At 37.1% G+C, this 27276-nt stretch overlaps 1 protein-coding gene across 10 annotated transcripts in view; it reads left to right on the top strand.

The window, feature by feature from the left end:
• The window catches only part of WAC (WW domain containing adaptor with coiled-coil), an 87782-nt gene that overhangs the window by 37071 nt on the left and 23435 nt on the right, over positions 1–27276 (top strand). For 6 of the 10 annotated variants that reach the window (XM_063727032.1, XM_024252961.3, XM_024252959.3 and 3 more), the window contains 4 exons: positions 13194–13300; positions 19541–19656; positions 20521–20633; positions 25565–25873. In XM_063727032.1, coding sequence (XP_063583102.1) covers positions 13194–13300; positions 19541–19656; positions 20521–20633; positions 25565–25873 — 645 coding nt within the window. 10 annotated transcript variants of the gene reach the window in all.

Genomic DNA, 27276 nt, shown 5'->3' on the forward strand with positions numbered 1-27276 from the left:
GTCCAATATTGGGTTATCAATGGCTCTATCCAAAAATGCACCTCTGGTTGCCTCAGCATAAAAGCAGGATGACTAAGCACCCAAAACAGATGGAGTTTTAGAATAAATACTGCTTTGTGTGCATATGTCTCAACTGAGACACATGGGCAGTATTGAAATTGTCTTATCTGTAAGGGAGAATTTAAAGCTTTCCTTGAGGTAACTCTGCTGTAATATGCTACCTTTTTTCTGTCTTTAATATCACATATTTTTGGGAAAAGTACTATTCCAATTTATTTTATTTTGTACAGATAATAGAGTGGAGGCTAGAGTAATTTTAAAGTTACTAGTTACCAACTTTTATTCTAAGTATTTTTAGTGGGTATTACGGGTATAGTATGTTGTCTTAAAACTTTTTTGCTATGCTTATAATAGTTGTATTTAATAGATGATGTTTATATTCTTGGATATGACACTAAGATTTGTTACCTCCAGGCTTTGGCAGCTCATCTGCAGAGATTCTCTGTATCCCTTATTATTAAATGATGCTGTATGGAGCCCAGAGTTTCTAAGAACAGACTGAACTAAGAGTTGATCCTTAATCACCCACTGTCCTTGTTGCAATAGGAGCAGCTCTGCTTTTAAGTATTGGACTTTCATTCATGCATTTATTTTATTTTGGAGTCTACTGTCAGATCTGGGCACTGTTGTAATTATGAAATTATTCCAGTGGCATGTCAGGAAGATCCCTGTCCTCAGAGTTTCTCTTCTAGTGGAAGAGACAGACAATATAAAATATATAAAAGGATAATTGTGTGATAAGGAAATAGTGATTCAAACAGTAGTGGCAGTGACATAGGCAGAGTAGTTACCTTGGTCAGGGAAAGGCTGACGTATGAATTAACACCTGAAGGATGAACAGCCAGCCATATAAGGAAAGAACTCTGTGGCTTTAAATAGTTGGGGAAAAAATTAGATAACTGTTTTTCTAGAAAGACTCTTCTTCTTTAGTTGTGTTATCCTTGAAGATATACTTTTTTTTTTTTTTTTCTGAGATGGAGTCTCACTTTGTCACCCAGGCTGGAGTTCAGTGGTGCGATCTCGGCTCACTGCAACCTCGGCCTCCCGGGTTCAGATGATTCTCCTGCCTTGGCCTCCTTGAGTAGCTGGGACTACGGGCACTCGCCACCACACCTGGGGTTTCACCATGTTGGCCAGGCTGGTCTTGAACTCCTGACCTCAGATGATCCACCCACCTTGGCCTCCCAGAGTGCTGGAATTACAGGCGTGAGCCACCATGCCTGGCCCTTAAATATATACTTTTAATGTGCTTTTTTGTGATGCCATGAGTACTATTCAGAAGCATCGAAAAATGCTTAAAAGTGAAAAGTAAATAATTTTGAGAATTTGTTATTCAGAAGATCAGATCTGTTCTTTCTTTAGTTTAGTATCCAAGGCCCCTTAGTAGTCTAGCATAACGGCTTTACACATCCGTCCAGTAACCATGTTCCTGTCAGACTGTTGTACTTTGCCCTCTGAATCTTTATCACCATGTACTTTCCTACTTTTATGCTGTTGTTCATAATGTGTCCCTTGACTGAAGGTTGTTGTCTACTGTACCAAGTTGAAATCTTCTGTGTGAGATGAATTTTGTAGCTTGCCTTACTATGTTAATGTAACTCAGACAGATGAAAGCGCAGCATGTACTTGAAGATTGCTTTGTGCTCATTTTCACTCCTTCTCAGATTGAGAGGTGAGTTCCATGTGGCTTCCAAAGTTGAAATCCACTTGTTGGTTAATTAGGGTCAGGAGGTAAAATTACTTGGAGACACCTATGTGTATGCAGGTACCTGCCTCTGTTTCTTTTTGCCTTCTGTTCTTGTAACTCCAATCAGTCAGCTTGGAAAAGGGATAACACTCAGTTTTTTAGCTATATTACTTGCTCACCTTTTAGAATCTTATTATAATTTGATAAATTTTTATAAAACTTACTGTTTTACACTAACCTATATTTTTTCTCTCAGAGGAATGCTTTCCTCCCTTAGAATAACTACTTAATTTAAAAATAAGAAAACAGGGAGCAATATAGGATGTAATTACACTGCATAAAAGTAGCTGTTGTCCAGGCGCAGTGGCTCAGGCCTGTAATCCCAGCACTTTGGGAGGCCGAGGCGGGTGGATCACGAGGTCAGGAGTTCAAGACCAGCCTGGCCAAGATGGCGAAACCCCATCTCTACTAAAAGTATAAAAATTAGCCGGGCGTGGTGGCAGGTGCATGTAATCCCAGCTACTCAAGAGGCTGAGGCAGGAGAATCGCTGGAACCTGGGCGGCAGATTTTGCAGTGAGCCGAGATCGTATCACTGCACTCCAGCCTGGGCAACAGAGTGAGACTCTGTCTCCAAAAAAAAAAAAAAAAAAAAAAAAAAAAGCCATTAAGGAGAGATGATGTGTGCTATGATGGGGGCTTGCTTTAAATTTGGTGGTCAAGAAAGGCTTTTCTGAGGATGTGACATTTAAGCTGAGAAATCAAACATGACCAAGAAATAGAGTGGGAGATAGAGGAGCGTAGATACAGAATGTATAAAGGATCTAAAAATCTTACTCTTGACTGGGTGTGGTGGATCACACCTGTAATCCAACACTTTGGGAGGCGGAGGCAGGCCGATCACTTGAGGTCAGAAGTTCCAGACCAGTCTGGGCAATATGGTGAAACCCCGTCTCTACTAAAAATACGAAAATTAGCCGGGCGTCGTGGTGGGCGCCTGTAATCCCAGCTACTTGGGAGGCTGAGGCAGGAGAATTGCTTGAACCCGGGAGGCAGAGGTTGAGGTGAGCCAAGGTTGCACCATTGCACTCCAGCCTTGGCGAAGAGAGCGAAACTCAGTCTCAACAACAACAACAAAAACCTTACTCTTGAAATCTAAGCTAATTCCTTAGTGAAAAGTCAGATGGCAGGGGTCAAAATAAGTTAGAAACATTCCTAAGTATCTCATTTCAGACTTTGTTGTGATTATTTCAGCCGTGTACAGTGTCAGGCAATATCTTATTTGACAAGTGACCACAGGTGGGCCCCCACCTAGGTAGAGGCAGAATCTGAACTGAAGCCCAGATTGCATGATTGCTAGTCTAACTAAAGGAGTGGCTCTTAACTTGGTTAGACGAGCCATCTCTTTTAAAAAATATTTTACATGGCTATTTTTTTTCTATTTTTAAGATATTTGTTAGTGTTATTGTAGAGACAGAATCTCTCTCTATATTTCCCTAGGCTGGTCTGGAATTCCTGGTTATTTTTAAAAATTGAGATGAAATTCACATACCAATTATCATCTCCCCCCGCAAAATTACTGTATACCCATTAGCAGTCACTTTGATTTTTTCTTCTCAATGCCCAACTCCCCAATTACTGATCTACTTTCTGTCTCTCTAGATTTTTGTTTTCTGGATATGTCATATAAATTGATTACACAATATATGGTCTTTTGTGACTGGCTTCTTTCACTTAGTGTTTGCAAGGCTCACCCATGTTGTTTTATATATCAGTACTTAGGCTTTCGCTTCCTAGGTTAAAATTTTACTCCAGTAATTCTCAGAGCCTATAAGGTACATTTAAGCCATAAGAGAATGTCAGTACAGCTTATTCCAGATTCACAGTCATGCACCACTTTCTATTCGAAGCATCCCATGGGATTAGGTGTTGAGAACTGAAGAATTAAGGACTGTGTCTAAGCTAGACAAATTAAAGTCACATGTATAGTAGATTGCTTTTTTTGGTGGGGGCAAAAGTTTTATTTATGTGTAATTCACATGCCATACCATTTAGCCATTTGAAATATATAGTTCACTGATTTTTAATGTATTCACAGTTAGTAGTCACCAGTGTTCTAAATCAACTTTAGAATATTTACATCACTTACAAACCCTTTAACTGTCATCCCTCAACACCCCCCCACCCTCAGCTCTAAGAAACTATTACTGAATTTTCTGTCTCGACAGGTTTGTCTATTCTTAATGTTTTGAATAAATGGGCTCATACCATATATGATCTTTTGACTGTTAAGAATAATGCATTATGTGTTTTTTTGTTTTTGTTTTTGTTTTGTTTTTGTTTTTTGTTTTTTGTTTTTTGTTTTAGACAGTCTCGCTCTGTCCCCCAGACTGGAGTACAGTGATGCGATCTCGGCTCACTACAACCTCCGCCTCCCAGGTTCCAGTGATTCTCCTGCCTCTGCCTCCCAAGTAGCTGGGATTACCTGGGATTACAGGCATGCGTCACCACACCTGGCTTATTTTTGTATATTTAGTAGAGGCGGGGTTTCCCCATGTTGGCCAGGCTGGACTCAAACTCCTGACCTCAGGCGGTCTGCCTGCCTTGGCTGCCCAAAGTGCTAAGCTTACAGGAGTGAGCCACTGCGCACGGCCTGTTGATGTTTTTGAGACAGTGTCTCACTCTGTTGCCCAGGCTGGACTGCAGTGGTGCAATCTCAGCTCACTGCAGCCTCCGCTTCCCGGGTTCAAGCGATTCTCCTGCGTCAGCCTCCTCAGTAGCTGGGACTACAGGCCCACAGCACCATACCTGGCTAATTTTTTGTATTTTTAGTAGAAACGGGGTTTCACCATGTTGCCCAAGCTTGTCACAAACTCCTGAGCTCAGGCAATCCGCTTGCCTCAGCCTCCCAAAGTGCTAGGATTACAGGTGTGAGCCACTGTGCCTGGCCAAGAATAATGCATTATGAACATTCGTGTACAAGTGTTTGGGCATATGTTTTCATTTCTTCTGAATATGTACCTTGGCGTGGAATTGCTGGCTCATATAACTGATTGGTTGGTTGGTGGTTTTTTTGGTCTCTTTTTTCATTGCTTTATTCTTGTTTGCCAGTATAGTGCCAGTACATTTTAGGTATACAAGTAGATGTTTGAATGAATGAATGAATGAATCAAAGAAAAATTTACATTAATGGTACCTATAGCTTATTATTTGGTAAATATTGATGTTCTGTTTAACCCAGGATTATAGCACTTGTTTATTATTAGTATTTTGTATATGTCTTCAACTAATAGAGGGTATCCTGTTTTTAAGTTTTTGTTTGTGTAAGATTTAGTTGGGTACATTTGCAGATTTGTTACTTGGGTATATTGAGTGATGCTGAGGTTTGGGGTACGAATGATCCCATCACCCACGTACTGAGCATAGTACCCAACAGTTAGTTTTTCAACCCTTATCTCCTCCTTTCCTCCCCTTCTAGTAGTCCCCAGTTTCTGTTGTTGCCATCTTTGTGTCCCCGAGTACCCAATGTTTTGTTTGTATATATGATGTGATTTTGTTCTTTTTTATGGCTACAGATAACTATGCTTAACATTTTCAAGAACTGCCAGACTGTTTGCCAAAGCAGATGCAGTATTTTACTTTCACATTAGCAGTGTCTATAAGAGGGTTCCAGTTTCTCTGCATCCTCACCAACACTTGTTTTGCCTGTCTTATTGACTGTAGCTATTCTAGTGGGTGTGAAGTCTTATTTCCCTGCAGGTTTGGTTTGCATTTCCCCAATGGCTAATGCCATTGTTCATCTTTGATACGCGCTTTGGCAATTTGTATGTCATCTTTGAGGAAATGTTTGTTCAGATTTTTTACTCATTTTTAATCAGATTATTTTTATTGAGCCGTGGAGTTCTTACTGGTAGAATTAGATAAAAGTCTTACCAGATGTATGATTAGCAACATTCTATGTGTTGTCTTTTCGCTTTTTGATAGTGTCTTTTCAAACACAACTCAGTTTCATTCTTTTGCACGTGCTGCCTCCCATTTCCTGTTGCATAATGTTTCTATAAATGAAGGACTGTGTATGTGAAGGTGATCTCATAATGTATTTTTACTGTAGCTTTTCTATGTTTAGATATGCTTAGATACACAAATACTAACATTGTATTATAGTTGCCTGCAGTCTTCAGTACAGTTACAGGCTGTATAGGTTTATAGCCTAGGAGCAATAGGTTATACCACATAGCCAAGGTGTGTAGTAGACTATACCATCTAGGTTTGCGTTAGTACACTTTTAGGATGTTTGCACGACAAAATTGCTCGACAACATTGCTCAGAGTGTATCCTTGTCTTTAAACAGCACATGACTGTATGGTATAAAATCGCCATAGTAATATATACATAATAACATATACTACCTGCACATAGAAATAATATGTGTAATTTTCACAAACTCTGTAGCACTGTGCTAAAAATATGTAGCCATATATATATATTTAAGATAAGATACGGCAGTACTGTTTTTTAAACAATGAAATTTGTTGAGTGTTTCATCTTGCGTTTATCTCTGCCACTTCAATGTTTGGACCTAACTATTAACAAAGGAATCTACTTAATGTCATTTGTTTGTGACAGATATAAGGCAGATGTATTATATGTATAGCATTATTGTCAGTGGTGAGATTTTTCCAAGTAGTGAACATTTTGATAAAAGTTCCAAAAAATGACCTTATTATAAACTAAAGTTGTATTGGTTCATATGTAAAAAAGAATTAAGTTTTATACAGTACAATTTGCATAGCAGCTATATTCCTGGAAAATTTAGCATGCTGTGCTAAGCAGATTTTGGTTCTAGACTCAAGTTAATTATAAGCAGCTTGTTTTCAGACGTTAGACAGTTCTTTGGGAGACATGTATAATGCATGGTAGGCATCCCTGGCCCCCTTTCACTAAATATCAGCGTGCCTTCCTCTAGAGCAGTGCTGTCCAGTGAGTCTCATATGCAGTTTTAAGTTTTTTAGTAGCCAACATCTGGAATTTCAATTATATTTATTATTTAACCAGATACAGCTAAAATACTTCATGTAATCAATATAAAAATATTAATGTGATATTTTGCATTTGTTTTTCCCTAAGTCTTGGAACCTAGTATCTATTTTACACATACAGAAAATCCCAATTCCTACTAGCCATGTTTCAAGTGCTCAGTGGCCAGTGACTGTCATTGAATAGCACAAATGTAGAGGGAGTAACTGTACAGCCAGCTGTCAAATTGTTGATACTTCTTGTGATCCATTTTTCCCTCCCCCAAGAGACAAAGCCTGGTTAGCTATAAGTTTTGCTTTTCACCACCAAGTTTCTTGATACACAGTTGGTAAATTGCAGAGTGACATTATTATAAACTAAAGTTGTATTGGTTCATGTGTACAAATTTTTTTTAGTCAAGGATAATGCTCAGAACTTACTTCCATTTCCATGTTCTTACCCCCAAATAGCTGCATTTTTATCCTAATGGGTTTTTTTTGCATTATTATCTCTTGAAAGTAATTGATTTCCATGCTGAGCTGCTTTTATCTGTGCTATTCAAGTTTTTATTAGTACTCTGATAATAAAGTTGCATAATTTTGAATGGCTTTGTTCCTATTTTTCCCATAAGACTTTTTAATATGCAGTTTTGCAGAATTCAGTATTTTCAAGGAGAACATTTATCATGTTATAGCAGAAATACCATATAGTACAGATACATGGCTTTCTTGGTGAAACTCTTTTAAGTGCTGTGGCCGCTGGTTAGGAGTGATGAAAGGCCAAGGACACTGGAAGGTAGTACAGCATTCAGAGTAACAGAGGAAGAAGATCCTTGGGAAGGTACTGGAAAAGACGGGAAGAGACCTGTAGAGTATAATCATCTCTGTAAGTGAAGAGGGTATGATCATCAGTTTATTTTTAGCATATTGCCATCTTTTCAGGGGAGATTCGTTGAGTGTCCTCTGCCATTTGACTTCGTGAACCTATGTTTCCCAATGTGTGGCCTGGGTGCTAACTACACTAGAACCATCCTGGGAATGTCTATTAAAAATTCAGGTATTAAGCCAGGCATGGTGGCTCACGCCTTCAGTCCCAGCACTTTGGGAGACCAAGGCAGGTGGATGGATCACTTGAGGACAGGAGTTGGAAAACAGCCTGGCCAACAAAGTGAACGTCTCTACTAAAAATAGAAAAATGAGTGGGACATGGTAGCGTACATCTGTGGTGCCAGCTACTTGGGAGGCTGAGGCACAAGGATCTCTTGAGCCCGGGAGGCAGAGGTTGCAGTGAGCCAAGATCGTGCCACTGCACTCCAGCTTGGGTAACTGAGAGATCCTGTCTCAAAACAAAACAAAACAAAAAAAATTAAAAATTACTGTGAATTAGAATCTCTGAGAAAGACAACCTTGAGATCTACAATTTTTAATATATTAAAGATTCAGATCCACTACTGAGCTTTATTCAGTCCTATTTTTGCTTTTGTCTGAAAGCAATATGGGGTGGTAGATGTCTTTGAATTATTTCATTTAGTATACAGATATACCTATTCCTTCCTTAGTGTCTTAAAGAGAATAAAGACACTAAGACTTCTAAGTCTGTGGATCTGGTAGTAAATTCTGGCGGTTGTCAAGGTCTGAATAAGGACATAAATGCCATAATATTTTGCTCCTGAGTAGACTGAAAACTGTTGTTCCACCTTTTTGAAAGCTGGTTGCCTTTCCCACTGTCATTTAATTGTATGTGTATGTCCTCCCTCTGCTTTCCCTACTCCTAATATCCTGGTTCCCTTTTGTAAATGGAAGGGCATTGTAATTGCTTAATGTCCATTTCTTGCTGAGTCAGGTATGTTTTGATGAATTTTTTTGGACCATTTTCTGATTATTCTCCTGAGCCCTCACTCTTTGAAACTATAAGTTATGTCCTTCTCACTCTTAAATTTAGCTTCTGAAGTTTCAGAAGATGCCAAATAGGGATTATTCTGTCAAAAATACTGAAGATTTTGTGAGGGAAAATGTCATTCTCTTGTACCGACCCTTGGACTGTGGTCTGAAACTAGCGTCCAGTCATGTTGTTACATCTCCATTTTATAATTTGCCCTGGCTAAGCACTGGAAGGGAGAACTTTGCTCACCATTTAAATTCTTCAAGTTGCAAGCTTAAGTATAGAACCCCTATATCTGTCCTGCTCTTCCCCCTAAACTAAGTCATTCCCAATAGCATCCTTTTCTTAGACTCCTTTAAGAGTTAACTTTATCAGTCCTAACTTTAATTTCTTGAGGTTGGTTTAAATGTACAACATTTAAAAACATGTTTATCCCTCTTACTTACTGATACAATAAACGGCGTTGCCTCCGTTGCTTTTTTGGATCAGTGTGTGACCCAGTGTGTGACCCAGTAAAGCAATGGAGACAATGCTGTTTATACAGTAAAAAGTACCCTTTATGCACTCTGTCTCTCACCAGCATGTATATTATCTTCCTTTGTGTGCTTGAATACTCACTAGATTTGGGATTGAAATTCTGAGTTCAAGTTTTATGCGTGGATTCTGCTCTTACTGGATATGTTCAGAAGTCTTACTATATTCTTTCTCTTAGCCTTAGATTCTGTATTATAATAAGAGAAATCTAAAACTTGTGGGGTCGCATATAAAAATTCATGTGATATTTTAAGATAGGAGATTTAAAAGGAATTTTGTGTTGTAGCGCTTCTTTTCGGTGTGGCTCTAGAAAATCATAACCACCATTGCCCCAGCCTTGGGGAGGATGTGCACCATCAGTTTGTTCTTCTACTTGTGTATTACTTCAGTTTGGAAAGAGTTACACGGAGAAAGTAAAAGGCTCAAATGAAATACCAAAGGAAGTATGTAAGGTAATATAAGCTGAAGCTTTTATTCTGAGACATTTAACTTTGTTTACCTTATTATTGTCATTTTATTCAGGGGCAAATCTGCACTACCTTCAGGTCCAAAGGGCATCCTTCTAGTTGGAATCTAAAGATGTATTGCCTGCCATGCTTTGTATAAAACCTCTTATGTGAATTTGAAATCTGTTTAAGAATGTTAGTTTATTCTTAGTCTTTCACAAAAATATCTTTATCTTACTCCTCACCCATTTCAAGTTTTGTTTTTGGTAAGCAGTCTAAATAAATCTCCATAGAATGTGGAATCTGGTCCCTATCCAAAAAGCTCCTGTCTTTGAAAATAATTTCCCCATCAACAACTGATTCCGTTTTCTCTTTCAGAGAAGTCTTAGGCTGGTGTGCCTTGATGCTTATGACTTGATTATTATGCTGTGCCTTCTGAAAACACATACAGTAGACCTAAAAGTTAGTTGGTAACTTCCGTCAGGCTGGTGGAAGGCATACCATTTCTTTAGAGGTATAATTAATTGGAATGCTTGTCAGTATTTGAGTTTTCATTGACTTCAGGAATAGTCACTAAAGCGGAGTGAATTCCTGGATCTTAACCTCATGAGAGGTCAATAGACCTCATTTGTAATATATCTTATGTTTGTAGAATACCTGTCACGTCTTTCAGCAAACTTTTAATGTGGTACTTTCATTTCATAGATTTAAGCATAGAACATACTGTTCAAGAATGTGTGCAAATAAATGTCAGAGTGGGGTATCTAACCCAGGCTTTTTAATGGATTACTCTGGGATTTATTTCAGTCAGTAAGATTAGCTTTCTTTCCATTACTGTCGACAAACTTAAGGAGATTTTCATGGAAATCCCAACTCTGCGAGTAGTGCATATATATTCTAGTAGTCCATATTACTAGTTCTACTTCTTATATTCAGTTGTAAATCTGATTTTTAAAAAATCTTTGGAGTTATATCTGAAAAGTAGAAATTTCAGCGTAGATCTCATGTTTTTCTTTAAAACTTGAAGTATTAATTTTCCTTTGTTACTAAGCATTTTGGGATCCTAAAACCATTTGTGAGGATCTCTCAGGACTCAACATAGTCATTATCGTGACTGTGACTTACTACAGTGGACGGGTGCAAAGAGAAAAGGCACATAGGGCAAAATCTGAAGGAGTCCAGGTGTAAGCTTCCAAGAATTCTTGCCTAAGAGAGTCATACAGGATGCACTTAATTCCTCCAGCAACAAATTGTGACACACTTGTGGAATGTTGTCTACCAGGGAAGCTCACTAGAGATTTAGTGTGCACAGCTTTTACTGGATTTGGTGAGTTATATAGGTACTCTTTGCCTTGCATGTACCAAAATTTCAGAGTCCAGTAGGAAAGCAGGTGTTCAGTACAAACCATATTATATACCCAAACAGCTTAGGTACGATGAGTGATTCTTTTTTTTTTTTTCTTTAAAGACAGGTTCTCATTATATCACCCAGGCTGGTCTTGAACTCCTGGACTCAAGGGATTCCCCTGCCTCTGCCTCCTCAGTAGTTGGGACTAGTGCAAGCCACTGTGCCTGGCCTCAGTGAGCACCTCTTTCACCTCTTTATCAGTTAGGGTTGTGAGATCCCTCTGGAAATCTAGATTCCCACATGTCTGTCAAGGGCCAGCTGTGCCAGAAAGCCTTTCTAAAGATAGCAGTCTCTGGGCTTCTGTTAACTTTTCCTGCATACTCAACCCTTTTTTTTTTTTTTTTGAGACAGAGTCTTGCTCTGTCGCCCAGGCTGGAGTGCAGTGGCACAATTCTCAGCTCACTGCAACCTCGCCTCCCAGGTTTAAGTGATGCTCCTGCCTCAGCCTCCCGAGTAGCTGGGACTACAGACACACACCACCACGTCCAGCTAACTTTTGTATTTTTAGTAGAGATGGGGTTTTACCATGTTGGTCAGGCTGGTCTCGAACTCCTGGACCTCGGGTGATCCACCGGCCTCGGCCTCCCAAAGTGTTCAGCTTATTTTTGACTGATTTCTTCTTGATTGTGTTCATTCTTAGAGCATTTATTGAGGATTTATTTCTTGCTTCCTGTTATTTAAAAAAGGGGGTTTAGGGTATTCTATCTATATAAATAGAATACTATATAGCAAGATGAAATCAAAATAAGTAGAAGAACCCATCAGGCTTTTTAGGAAATGCCTCTATCATACCACCTACGTTGTTCTTAAGTAACCATTGTACTTAGGTAATTGATCTTTTGTGACATCACTAGCTTTCTTGGGTCTTTGAATCTTGCTTGTAGTTCCCATTATAAGCAGACCCTTATCTGAGGGTAAATCTTGGCCATTGCCTTTTTTCCTGCCATACTCTTACTTCATCCATGAACTTTTAGTGCCTGCTGCTTACATGCAAAGCAGTTAGTCCCCTCGCCTACCTTTGACCTCTAATAGAAAAACCTTCCAAATCCATATCTGCTTACACCTTTTCTTCTGAATTCCTAGTTCTGTATTAATCTGCTGACCATTGTCACTTGGATATCTAAAACCTTATAGTCATCATCTGTCTCAGTTCACCTTTCCTCTTACCATTTAGTTGTTTCTATTGATTGAACTAATATTCCTAAGTCATTTCTACTTTTATCCACCCTGGTTCTAACTGATAATTCCTGGACCACTGGAGCATTTAAATTGCTCTTTGCACTTCCAGTTTTTGTTCATAATAGTGTAGCCTCCATGCCACTCCCAGATCACTTATTAAAAAAAAAAAAAACCATTTCGATTATGTTACTTTGTTGCTGAAAAATCTAGAATTAAGGAATGAAATTGAAATACTAACATTAGACTTCTCTGGTGAACCTTTTTGTGTCATTCATCAAAGTGTTTTTGCAAGTCTGGATTTTTATACCTTGCTTTTTCTTGAAGCAAGAGAAACTTTTTTCTCTGGTCACTGACATTATACAGATTTTCATAAAACTTGAGTTACTCTTAAGCAATTTTTAGATAGAGTTGGACCTGTTAGGAAGATTCTTGATGTCATCTTTATCATCTTATAAGTGAGCACCTTCCCTAAGACTCTTTAACTTCTTGAAAAAAGTTGATGCTGTATTATTTGAAAAATTGTCAAGACTGTTAAAAGGCAAATAGGGGAAACTATTAAGAAATTGAAATACAGTTGCAAAAACATACTGATAACAGTGACTTTTAGTTCTGTATCATTTGAGTTCTTGTGCCTTTTTTCTGTGCACATTGTACTTCTATTTTTGTCCAGTAAAACTTTAGGAAAACCCAGAAGTTGCTACAAATGATAAAGATAAGGTTTTGTTTCTCTCAAGAAGGTTCTGTTATATGCTGCTGTGCCAGGGCATATCAGGATAACAACTATGTATAATATTTTAAAGCCACATCTTTAGTAGGTCCACAGATACTTTATATACTATAAAAAGTATGACTGTGTATATTCCTAATGCTTATGTAAGATGTTCGTTTAGAGATATACAGTAATGTCTAGTATGATAGAAAACAGTTTAGATTAAACATGAAATACAGTTTACTTGTAATTCACTTTGTTTTTATTTTTTTAAGGGACCAGTTACTCTCCACAAGAAAATTCACACAACCACAGTGCTCTTCATAGTTCAAATTCACATTCTTCTAATCCAAGCAATAACCCAAGCAAAACTTCAGATGCAGTAAGTATTATAAACATGTCCAGTATTGTTTCTTTGGAATTTATTGCAAAAAAAAAAAAAAAAACCCATGGCAAGTCTTGTAAAATCTAATGTCTTTTTTTTTAAATGTTTCAATCACAGTCTTAATGTGTTTATTTGATATTATTATTATTATCCTATTTTAAACCAACGAGCCAGGCTTATTAATGGAACTGAGCGTTGTCAGAAGATAGTATCTTTGGTATTACTTAATTAGGATTCCTGTACAAAGCAATGTTTTTCCGTTGTGATATCTGAGATAAAAAGAACTTCAGGTTGAAACTTCTTTAAAGTGGTCTAAGTTAAGCTTACTTTCTTTCCATAGTGTATAAACTCCTTATAGGATATATTTATTATCTACTGGGTCTTACACACTCTCCCAGACACTAGGGATATACAGTTACCTGTCCACAAGGGTGTGAAACCCAATGAGGGATTTTAAATATTTTCAGAAGTTTAGTTTAATGAAATAACTTATTTATTTTGAATTTTAAGTCATAGGTTTAAATGAAATTTTTAATCCAGCAAAAAATAAGGTTTTAATTCACCAGGCATATGCTAAACTGCATATATATGGAATGTGGCCCATCTTAAAGGAATTCTGGGACCTGTGGTAGAGACAGAAAAGTAAACAGTGCCTATTAAAGTTGTTTTGGGGGGCACTCAACACAGGACTCCCAGCTTGGGTGAGGAAGATAGTAAAGTATAACTAATGCTTCCCAACAGGCTAAAACTTAGGCAGTAAAAGAGCTCTGGACTTCATAGCATACAAAGGAATAGAGCTTGCAACGATATAGAAGTGTAAAATAGTGTAGCACGGTTAGAGAACTGCCAGAATTTTGACAGTGTGGAAAAATGGCAGGAGCTAAAGTTACAGAGGTAAGTGGGAGGCATATCATAAGAAGTTCTATGTCATGCCAAGGAATATTAATTACACATATATAAGGCAGTGGAGAGGTATTGAAGGATATAATCAGTAAAATAACATCATATTTGCAATTTAAAAAATTATCTCGGGTAGCAGTGTAGAAAATACAGGAAAGAACAAACAATGAGAAGGCCGACAAAGGTATAGGTTGAGTCCAGCTGATTTTGCTTTGAGTATTTGAGTGATCATCATGTCTTAATTGACGTTAAAAGACCTTCAGATTTTATTTTTGTTTCTTGTTGAAGCAGTGTGGATAGTACATTTCCATAGAAAATTGAGACATTAGGATAATATTTGGATAAATAGATAGTATTAGTGTCCATTTAGAAAATTATACTATTGGCCAGGCACTTCACTAGTGGCCAGGACGGTGGCTCGCTCTTGTAATCCTAGCACTTGGGAGGCCAAGGCAGGTGGATCACTTGAGGCCAAGATGGTGAAACCCCATCTCTACTAAAGATACAAAAGTTATCCTGGCATGGTGGCAAGCACCTGTAATCCCAGCTACTTGGGAGGCTAAGGCAGGAGAATTACTTGAACCTGGGAGGTGGAAGTTGCAGTGAGCCAAGATCACCCCATTGCATTCCAGCCTGGGTGACAGAGCAAGACTGTCTCAAAAAAGAAAATCATGTTAGTTGTTTTAACACAGAATTTAATATATGGGTTTGGTTAAGCAGATACTGACAAAAAAACAAAGGAACCCTGAGGTAACACATACAGTAATCACCACTCAAGGCTATTGAACAACAGGATGAATTTGGGGTTTTAGAACCTAATAGCATAGAGGAGGAGCCCCACAGAGCTGGTAGTAATACCTCTGAGGGTATGGTGAAGCTAGTTCTAGTGGTGGGATGGTAGCTGAGAGCTGGTAACAACTGTGGCTGCTCCTTTCTCCTCCCTTTCATTCGTCTAATGCTTCTAAGAGGAAGGAAGCCACCTGGCTAAATAGAGAGTAATTTGCACTGTCCCAGCTCTGGCATCACAGAGTGGACTATCAAAGGGTGGGACTGGGACTGAGAAAAACAGCTCGCTAAGCCTTCACGCATGCTATCGTCAAACTATTTGTGATGGGTCATTTTCTTTTTCCTTTTTTTTTCTTCAAGTAGGGAAGGGAGGATGAGGCAAAGTGGGGAGAAGGGGGAGCAAATCATTTTCAGCGAGATGTATATTCAGGATTTTAGAATGAATCTGCCTGTTTTCCTGGAAAACAGTCTTACTTTACAAAGTAACACTAACCTAAAGTTCCACTTGTCATTGACAGTTTAGATTTTGGTATTTGTCTACTCTTAGGACAGCAGCAGCCCTTGTGGGCATTGTTTTTTTTTTTATTTTGTGAAACACAAATGCAAACAAAACAAACACCTCATTCAGGGAAGACAAACTTTGATTATTAGGATTTTACAGCAGTGGGTTTAACCCAGTGAAGTCCGAAAAAATAAATAATGGGCATAGATAAGCTTGAATGATTCAAATCATAAGGGTGTCAGGGAACTTAATTATGTGAGTGAAAGTTGAAGACCATTACTAGAATAGATAAAATGTTTTGTGTTTCTGGAATCCGCGTTCTGGTTTCTCTAGATTGCACCTGTAGGTGCGTAAGTAGTGGTCTTTTGCATTATAATGTACCTAGTGGGAATGACACAAACAGCCCTTAGAAACTGTAAATTTAATCTTACCTGAAAAGTTGGCTTTAGAGTTATCTACACAGATATTTGGGTATATGGGTGATTTTTTAAAATCAAGCTAACTATTAAAAGCCAAGTTGAAATTATCTTTTATTTTCATTATCAGATTAAGGCGTTAACATTTAATGTACTTCCCTGCTAAGTCCTGTGATAAACATTTATTGTGGGGTGTTTACTGCAGAGCCTGGCTTACGTAAAGATTAAGAAAAGCTTGGTGAATGCCTCCTTCACAAAAAAAATCATGGGAATGTTGGGCGCAGTGGCTCACAACTATAATCCCAGCACTTTGGAATGCCAAGGCAGGAGGATCATTTGAGGCTTGGAGTTTAAAACCAGCCTGGGCAACATAGTAAGCGCCTGTCTCTACAAAAAAATAAAAATAAAAAAATAAATAGCGAAGTGTGGTGGTGTGTTCCTGTGGTCCCAACCACTTGGAAGGCTGAAGCAAAGGATTGCTTGAGCCTAGAAGGTTGAGGCTGCTGCGTTGAACTATGGTTGCGCCACTGCACCTCCAGCCTGGTCGACAGCAAGACCTTGTCTCAAAAAAAAAATAATAATAAAAGGTAAAATAAAAAAATCATGGTATGACTTGTAGATAATTTTAGATTAGTTGTGCATATTTGATTTTTCAAAGGGGGCTCTGAATTAGTGAAAAAAAAATGTTGCTTATTTTTATTTAAAGACACTGTAATTGAGATTTTCCCTTCTAAATATTCTATGCCAATTTTGATTTGCTGGGATGTGCTTAAGTTCAATCCTGTATGAGTTTGCATTCATATTCCAGCTCCTCTTGTTATCAACTAAGTATCATCTGCATACTTTGGAGCTTTTGAGTCTTGAGCCAGGCGAGGTGCTTCCCACCTGTAGTCCTGGCTACTTAGGAAGACTGAGGAGGGAGGCTCGCTTGAGTCCAGGAGTTGGAAACCAGCCTGGGCAGTATAACAAGACCTCATCTCGGGGAAGAACGGAAAGGAAAGAAAAAGTTTGAGTCTCATCAATATCTACCATATTAAAAATTAAAACCGGGAAATTAACTATTCATTTCATTTAAAATATCAATTGTAAACCCATTATATGGTAACGTATGTAACATCTTTATGAAAAGTAATTTTTAAAAAAATAGACATTGAACATCTTGGTATGTTTGACTTAATAGAAAAAGACACTTAGAATTTCATAACTTCATATCTGCTTCTGCGTTCAGTCTTTTATGATACATCCAGTGTTTTGTTGAGCCTCTGGGTAAACTTCACTATATGCTTGTGGTAAAATGAGGAAGAAAAAAATAATCATGTTAGTATTATTATGAAAATAGTTTTGGTCTTGTGAAAGGCTGTTGGGGTTCTCCAAGGTTTCCTGGATAACACTTGGAGAGCTGCTTTAGAGCATATGTTGGCAACCATCCCAGGCCAAATCTAGAAAACTTAAATGTTTGCAGGCCTTTTGTTTAAGTTCTCAATATTAGTTACTCTTTTTGTAAAGTTAAGAAATTTGACACCTGCTATTGCACATCGGCATTGTAAAAATTATCCCATAATTTGAAGGGTTTCTTTTTCCTTAACCCCTTGAGGATGGCAGTGGGGTGGAAAAAATTAAGTTATTGGTTTGTGATTGTATGCTCAGCCCTGGAATTTTGTTAAGTGTAAGGCATCAGCTTGAACTAATCTATAATTTGATAGGCAAAATCAATGTAGTGTGGTAGACCGGTGCTCGGGTTTGTGAACTTTCTGTCCTAGAGGTTGTGCCAGAATGTTAATCACTTAAATAGAATGTTTAGTTCAGCTGACTTTTTTTTTTTTCTTAAAGCACAACTTCTGTGAAAGAAACAGTATGTTTATATATTCAAATGCAAACTCCTTATTTCCTCCAGGATAAGTTGGCATACCATCACTCAGAAGAGCACTGGCCTAGACCATACTGACCTCTGGTGTCCTCTGTCCACTAGTCTCAAATCTCATTCTACCTCTTCTGTTCAGTAATTCCACATAACCACGTGGCAAGCAAACCAAGTCTTCCAGTTAACATCTGTAGAAGGGATCAGCTGCATAATAATGTATGTATAGGGAGGAGTAGGTGGTAGAGAAGAACTTTTTCTGAATTTGGCCCTTTGTGATTGGGTTCCTAAAGCTTGGTTATAGGCTTCTGGAAGCTAGTGGGATTGAGAATTAACTCTCCACTGCTTTTTGAGGTGTGAGGGCACAGGGCTGCTTTGCCACCCTTATTATTTTGGGATGTAAACCTGAGCATATAAATACATGGCAGAGTCTGTGATCTTTTTCCAACTGCCTTCAGAATTATTAGGGGAATTTCCAGAATTGTTGTTAATTTAGTGGAAATAATAGGCATTGGGAAACGAGAGTTTTTTGTCCTTTGATAAACCACTAATTAGTTTTGTGACCTATGGACAACTCATAAGTTCTCTCAGCTTGTTTCCTAGTTGTTAAAATTAAAGCTGGGCCAAGGGTAAGGCAGTGAATAAGACTTCATTTCCTTAAGCTTGAAAATTGTGTCACGATACAGTGAACCCGGAAGGATAGGCTATGATAGTATAGTACATTATTTCATTTTTTTAAGTGGTTTAATCTTTTTAAATATTTTTTGATTTTTCTAAATTGACAATTCTACATATTTATGGGGTACATAGTGATGTTTCGATACATACAGTATATTTTTATAATGTTAAAATGAGTAATTTGCGTGTCTATCATCTCAAACATTTATTTGTGTTGGGAACACTCAAAATCCTCTTTTCTAGCTATTTGACAAAATATTATCAATGTTATTTCAGTAAGCTCCTTTGAAAAAATAATTAAAGAATTCAACCAGGATACTTGAGATTCTGCCAGATTTCCTGGGGGCAATCAGACACTTAACTAATCTTTGTGATATTCGTTTTGTGGAAAATAGACCTTTCAGATCTTTCTAATTTCATTATGATGTTACATTGCCTGTAAAAATACCTGGAAGAGACTGTACCTGAGAATTTTTGAAAGACCATTTTTAGTTACGGGAAAATGAGTGATACTGCCAATCCTGTATATTACATGAGAACAAGATTCTAGTTATGTGTACTTGATCTGTCTTGTCAATTTTGAAGGTGAAACAAACTTAGAGCTTTTAATTAGCTTTCTGTTTATGTTTACATATTTTGGTTCCTTTTTTCACTGAGTAACAGTTAATACAGGCAAGATTGTTCTCTTTTATACCATATGTAATTACTATTGTGCCTTAGAATTTAGAACTGATGATTTCATGCCATCATCTAGTCGAGAGTGCATTCCTCACCCCCATGTTACTGGATTTCAGCAATTAAAATTGTGGTGGGAGATTGTGTCATGCTTTCTAAAATCAAGGTGATGTTAATTTCACAGTTTTCTTTCTGTGCCTAACAATCTAATTTTTATTCTGCTTAATTTTGATATTTTATAAAGTTCTGTTGTCTTTGAAGACTTTCATAAACTAAGGTCTTATACTTACACAGATAATTGCATTTTAGTTCAGAGTACCTGTATCATAAGTGTTTTCCTGTGTGTGTGCTTTGATGTTCTTGATATTTCATGTGATTAAATAGTATTAACATTTTCTAATTGTAAAAAATATATTTTTAAGCCTTATGATTCTGCAGATGACTGGTCTGAGCATATTAGCTCTTCTGGGAAAAAGTACTACTACAATTGTCGAACGGAAGTTTCACAATGGGAAAAACCAAAAGAGTGGCTTGAAAGGTAATTAGCTTTTAATCTAATTAAACATTATTTCTCTAGCTTGGTTCTACTGGTTAACATCTTACAGCATTAAACATTCTAATTTAGCTTTTTTATAGTGCTGCCCATCTACACTTTTTAGTTGCAGTGGTTGGTTGCCCCTTCATGTTTTCCATAGTTTGTCTTTACTTTTAAAAAAAAACCTGGCCAGGTGCAGTGGCTCATGCCTGTAATCCCAGAACTTTGGGAGGCCAAGACGGGAGGATCACTTGAGCCCAGGAGTTTGAGGCCAGCCCTGGCAACATAGTGAGACCCTGCCTCTACAAAAAGTTAGCTGTGAGTGGTAGCATGCACTTATAGTCCTAGCTACTAAGGAGGCTGAGGTGGGAGGATGGCTTGAGCCTAAGAGGCCAAAGCTGCTGTGAGCCATCATGGTGCCACTGCACTCTAGCCTGAGCAACAGAGCAAGATGCTATCTCCAAAAAAAAAAAAAAAATCTAGGATAGATAGGCAGCTGTTCACAAAGGCCTTTTGAATAGTCAGTATAGTTAATAAAATACTCACCTATATTTATGCATCTTTAATTTTGATGGAAATTTTAATAGTTTAATAAGGCCGTAATGTTTCTTTCACATGTAGAATTAAAATTGCTGAGCTTTGGTTAATGGCGTTAGTGGTATAATAATTGGTACGGTTTTGCCTTTAGTGAGACACGTTAGTGTTCTGTTTGCTACGTTCCATCTCCCACACCAGTTAAATTATGACCATGTTCACTCCTTTTGTTTTCTATATACCATTTGTTAGGCATTTGGCCAGAGCTGTTTATTATGGAAACTCATGCCCTTAATGTAATTTTTATGTGTTTATCTTTTTTTTTTTTTTTAGAGAACAGAGACAAAAAGAAGCAAACAAGATGGCAGTCAACAGCTTCCCAAAAGATAGGGATTACAGAAGAGAGGTGATGCAAGCAACAGCCACTAGTGGGTTTGCCAGTGGAAGTAAGTATTAATTTTTTTCTTTGAAATATATGTTTGACTTATTCATATTTATTTTTCAAATCTGTATCCATTGCTCTCTACATATGTAAATTAAAATAAATAGAAACATATGGAGATTCTTTTATGTTGGATTTATTATCCCCTACCCTCCACCATTTCGGTCCCTGAAAAGGGAAAAGATACGCGGTCGAGTAGTACAAGTACGTGTTTCCCACTACACAGTATGGCTATAATGGAGTTGAATTGCAAACAGTAAAATTTTGTTTTGGATTGGTTTCCCCTGATCCCCCCAGTCAGGAGCTTCCTCTCCCACCCTACCTGCCTGCCCTTAAGTTGTGTCCTATTAAACTGTACACAAATCTCACCGGGTTTTAGTCTAATAATTGAATCATAGCCACACACAGTGACACCAGAATAGCTACTTTTTTTTTTTATGTTACCAGTGAGTAACTTGTTTATCCTTGTATTTTGAAACTAATTTCACCATGATCATAGATCTATGTAACATCTCTAGTTTGAATTTCCACACAATTTTAAAATGTCTACTAGAAAACTTACACCTTTTTGTTCCAAGGTGCTCTTCATCTATAAATCAAACCGTGGGAATACTTCAGTGTTCTTCTGAGGCCAAATTTTGTGCTAGTGGGACAATTTTGTATAACATACATTTGTTTTGTAATTCCTTCTCCAAATTTGAAGCTTTATTAAAGGTACTCTATTTCCACTGGCTTCCCTTACCTTGAATAAAATTTATTCCCAGTGCTGTGGCTCATGCCTGCTGCAATCCTAGCCCTTTGGGAGGCTGAGGCAGGAGGATGGCTTGAGGCCAAGAGTTTGAGACTGGCCTGTGCAACATGGCAAGACCCAGTGTCCACAGAATTAAAAATTAACCACCCAGCTGTAGTCCCAGCCACTTGGGAGGCTGAGTCAAGAAGATGACGAGCCCTGGAGTTTGGCTATGATCTTGCCACTGCACTCTAGCCTGGCAACAGAGTCAGACTCCGTCTCAAAAAAAAAAAAAAAAAAAAAAATTTAACTGCCACATAGACTTCTTGGTTTCCTTTTGCAATTTTGAGAAGAATTTCAAGATGATGTTTTCTGGGAATTCTTAGACTGCAGTGTTTCAATCCTGCTCCTACAACTGAAACCAAAAAGTTGGGGGTGTGTTTGGTCTTAGAAGAGATTATTGAGTTTTTGATGGGAGAAAATATTTAAGATGAAACAGTAACATACATCTGCAGGATTAAGTGTTAAATATTAAATTTTTAAATCAGTGAAATTGTATATAATTTTTTTAATGGTATAAAGTACTGAAGTTGGCATATTAAAGAACATTGAATTTTGAGATGGAAGGATTAGATTCTAGTCCCATTTCTTTTTACACCTTAATTAACTGACTTTTGTCAAACAATTAAAAATGAGACAGAGGTTTTCCTCTAGACATAAACAAGTTGCACCCAGCTTGTGGGTTTTTTGAACAAATTGCAGGGGAGGGGATGCATAGAAAATGAGTGACAGATGGCTGGGCGCGATGGCTCACACCTGTAATCCCAGCACTTTGGGAGGCCGAGGCAGGCGGATCACGAAGTCAAGAGATCGAGCCCATCCTGGCCAACATGGTGAAACTCTGTCTCTAGTAAAATACAAAAATTAGCTAGGTGTGGTGGCGCATGCCTGTAATCCCAGCCACTCGGGAGGCTGAGGCAGGAGAATCGCTTGAACCCAGGAGGTGGAGGTTGCTGTAAGCTGAGATTGCGCCACTGTACTCCAGCCTGAGCGACAGAGCAAGACTCTGTCTCCAAAAAAAAAAAAAGAAAAAAATAGAAAATGAGTGATAAGTGATAGATAAGTATAAAAATAACTTTTTAACTTGTTTTTCTTCATGATTTCAAAAGTAGGCCATATTTGTAAATAGGTAAAATTTTTAAATTCCATGACCTTGGAACATTTTGGAATATATACTTTTTTCTGTATGCATATAAATGTGTATACAAATTATATATGTATGTATTTGAAAAATGGGATTCTGTGTTGCTGTTTTTTACCTGTTCTTTTATTCAGTAATGTATCAGGAATATGTTTTTATGTCTGTTTATAATTCTGCATTTGTTATATTGATTGCATAGATATACCTTCATTGATAAATAATCCCCATCAATGAAAACTTGGGAGGTTTTCAGCCTTTTCCTACTATAAACAAGATTATGATTTCATATCTGCCCACTTCTCTGATTACTGCCTTCAGTTAAATTCCTAGATAGGCAAATGATGAGTCATTGTGTTTGTGCTTGTGTTGAAAGGTAGTCATGTATCACACTTTTTTTTTAGTTTAGGTAATGTTTGAGAAAGAACCTTAGCTGTGTTGTTGCTTTTTTAAAAAATTGGTCAACTTAGTAATAAAGTGAATAAGCCATTCAAGTGTTTAACTTAGTCTATCCAAAACATATTGGCAGAGTGTTGCCTTGTGTTTCAGTGTATTGGTGTTTGTGTAGAGTATGGCTTAAAGCTTGTTCTTGACTACCAATAAAAGAACTTTAGGGGATGGCAGAGGGGGAAGGATTCAGAAGATTTTTACACGTAAACAGATAAAGTAGGTTTTAATGAGGTTTTTGTTTTTGTTTTTTTGCAATATATTAAGTGTTTGTAAAGCACTAAAATATTTTAACAAAGGCCAGGCACGGTGGCTCACGCCTGTAATCCCAGCACTTTCGGAGGCTGAGGCGGGTGGATCATCTGAGGTCAAGAGTTTGAGACCAGCCCGGCCAATGTGGCGAAACCCCGTCTCTACTAAAAATACAATAAGCTGGGCGTGGTGGTGCGCACCTGTAATCCCAGCCACTTGGGAGGCTGAGGCAGGCAGAGGTTTCAGTGAGGCGAGATTCATGCCATTGCACTCCAGCCTGGGTGACAGAGTGAGACTCTCTCAAAAAAAATAAAATAAAATATTTTATCAAATGTTAATATTCTCCACAACTTGATACTGAAAATTATATGGATAAAATTTTTAATTTGCTTTTAACTGCTACTAATTTTTATTTTTGCAGACCTGTGCTTTATGTGTTGATGGCTCTATGTTTAGAGAAACCTTACTTAGGGTTTCTCAACAGAAGCACTAATGATACTTTGGGTGAAGTAATTGTTTGTTATGGAAGGCTTTCCTGTTTTGTAGGTTGTTGAGCACCATAACTGGCCTCTCCTCACTAGATGCCAGTAGCATACCTCCCCTCTCTCCAGTCAGGGCAAGCAAAGCACCACCCTCTGGGAGGGTGACAAATAGGCACTGCTTTAACTGTCTTTATCTAGAGTTGTAAGTATAGAAAGCTGTTACAGCTATAGCGTCCCCTGTTCCTGTAATGCTGCTGCCCTTTTTGTTTTTTTAATTCAAAAATGTTAGAAGTAGCATCTTTAATTTTCATTGGAGTACATACGCTTGATACATTTTGACTAGCGATATAGAACTGAAAGGAAGTTTTCTTGGTTGAGGAAATAAAAATTGTATACAGGGTTGGGCATGATATTATTCCTGTTATGTCTGTCTCTAAAGGTTTCTGTCTTAGTAGTATCCTCATTGCAGGTAGAAACTGTAGAATAAAATTTTTTAAATTTTATGTTCATGCAAGTTGATAGCTTACTTACATATTACTATCATACAACAGATGTTTGTATTCTGTTCATTTTTGTAGATTTTTATATTGTATCATTTATAACACTGAATTTTATATAGTAAGTCATTGTCAAAAGACCTTGTGCTTCGATGTGATTGACTTTTTGGGTGGTATTCCGGTACCTTTTGTTGTGGTGTACCATGTAGTGGTTGTGTACTGACAACTTTGAAACTGACTTCTAGTTTGAATGTTCCTCCTTCGTTGTTTTGTCTTGGTCTTTACAATTGGAGGAGCTGTGAATTGGAAAAAACAATACAATAATCAACAGAGAGGGCATCCTTTAGTAAAATAATTGTACATCACATGCTTGGATTTTAGGTCGTTTCTCTCCTTGGAGGTTATTTTAATTCTTTAGTTATTGTTGGGAATATTGTAATTTAGATTGGACACTTTGAACTTCAACATGATAGTTGAAATTTTCGTTCTTTTGTACTGTTTTGTGGAATCATCGTGTTAGAATTTAAATTGATAGATTTTAAACTGTTTTCAGTATTTCTGAGCTTAAAGTATTTTTGTGGCTTTAAATTGAAAGAGGATTTGTTTTTAATACACCTAGTAATAAGTAGATTGTTCTGACTATGCTGCGGGTGTTGGACTTCTATTTTCAGATAGCATTATGCATCATGATTTTATTAACTCTCTGGTATTTGTAACATTAAAAATACTACAGATTGCTTTACTGTGTTCACAGTTCATCATAACTTCAGTCATCTTAAAATGATTTCATTTAAGCCTTCGTATAAACTGCTTTAGAGGCAACTAATTATAGCTAACTTAGTATTCAGAAAGACCAGGCTAATAAAGCCTAATATTCCTTTGCAGTTGAACCACTGTGAATAATTCAGTTATTAAAATCTATAACCCATAGTGTACAAGAACGAAGCATTTACTTTTTCTGCTTTTAAAACATTTTTAAAAATTTTATGAGATGATATTATAACTCCATATGTTGATTTTTTTTTTTTAATGTTTTGTTTGAACTACAGTGTGATTCTAAGGAATCCTTAAAAAATGTGTAGCACCCTTGAAATATGAGTATAGATGAATATTTATAGTTGAGCAAAAACTCCTCCTCTTCCAGTATTGCATATTTACATGCCAGTGGTAAAACTGCAGATACTAACTGGGTTTGCAGTTTTATAAAAGAATATGTAAGTACAAGTATGTTGCTAAATTAGCTGATGTTAAAGGTAGGATTCTAATGTAATCTTTTTTCTTCCCCCTTCTGTCATTCCAACATCTGTTTTTTCGAACTGTGAACTAAAGTGGAAGACAAGCATTCCAGTGATGCCAGTAGTTTGCTCCCACAGAATATTTTGTCTCAAACAAGCAGACACAATGACAGAGACTACAGACTGCCAAGAGCAGAGACTCACAGTAGTTCTACGCCAGTACAGCACCCCATCAAACCAGTGGTTCATCCAACTGCTACCCCAAGCACTGTTCCTTCTAGTCCATTTACGCTACAGTCTGATCACCAGCCAAAGAAATCATTTGATGCTAATGGAGCATCTACTTTATCAAAACTGCCTACACCCACATCTTCTGTCCCTGCACAGAAAACAGAAAGAAAAGGTATGCCATTATTACTAGATGCTGCACGTTGAACTATAGTTTCTAAGTTTCTTCTAAGTTTCTTATATATTACATTATTTCCTTTGGCTCTGAATTATAAATTTTTAAAAAAGTCTTTTAGAATGTTTCTGTATAGAGTTAGGTGTAGAGTTAGCAATATTTAGCTTTTTTCTTTAATTTATAATTATCTAGCCTCAGAACTGTTTCTTGCCTCTGAATTAAGTCAGGTGCTTAATTTATAACAATAATGGTTTAAGTAATTTGTTAAAGTCAAGTAACTGTCTCTTCAATTTTCTGTTTTTGTGATCATTGTCTTGACAGTTTAGTTTATAAATCGTCTCAGTTTTCTATTAATACCTAATATGAATAGAGATATTTTAAAACTAATGTCTGTATAACATTTCATTATTGGTTTCAGTTTGCGATTAGAAAGTTAAATTGTGGACCATAAGATAAGGAGTGTTAATGTCTGAATTGGACCTTAAGTCTGAAGAGTCGAAGTTAAACATTGCAACCTAAATTGCGTTTATCCAACTCAGTGTCAATAATCATAGCATGTTTAAAAAGTTACAGAAAAATTTAAGAACAGCCACTTGGAAGGTGTGACACAACATAAGCAATGTGATGAAATTTGCATAGACCATTCACAATCTGAAACTTGTACTTCATAGTATATTTTAAGAATCAAAGGAAATTAAAATGCAGTAAATAAATTGTCACAGGTAGATCCATTAGCAGACCATTAGTAAGTGTTGATGTGCTTTTAAATGTCCTGTGGGTTTAGGAGAGAGAGGCTTGATACGTTAATTCACATTGATTTAATTTGTTGACAAAAGGGCTCAAATAGTTGGATTTCTTTTGTTTCTGATTTCCTCTCTCCTTGAACTACAGTGTGATTTTAAAGAATCCTAAAAAAAAACTTGTAGCCTCCTTAAAATTTAGATTAATATAGATTAATATTTATAGTTGAGCAGAAACTCAACTATACTTTTTTTTTTAAATTTTCTTATTACATGTTAGATGCATGTAATACATGCATATGTATTATGCATGTTATTTGAATTTTCCTTGTTATTCAACCATATACTTTAGTATATATATCATACAGTACATAATGTGTCAGATTAATGCTTGTTCCAAATGTCAAATTCGGTAAAGATGGTTTGTACCAAAATTCATACATAACATGTCAGATTTACCCTGTGACAGAATTAAATTTGCAAAGAGAAATATTGAGAGATGAAATCTGAATTAATGCTATAGTTAATATATTTTCCATTGGACATTTTGGTTTCTTAAGTTCCTATAATTTTGACAATTTGCTCACAGAAAATTTTACTTTAAAAATCCTTGTCAGTTAAAATTCTGATGGCCCTTTGAAAGTATTTATCCCATGTCACCTT

The sequence above is a fragment of the Pongo abelii genome, chromosome 8 (assembly GCF_028885655.2).
Source record: "Pongo abelii isolate AG06213 chromosome 8, NHGRI_mPonAbe1-v2.0_pri, whole genome shotgun sequence".
Lineage (NCBI taxonomy): Eukaryota > Metazoa > Chordata > Mammalia > Primates > Hominidae > Pongo > Pongo abelii.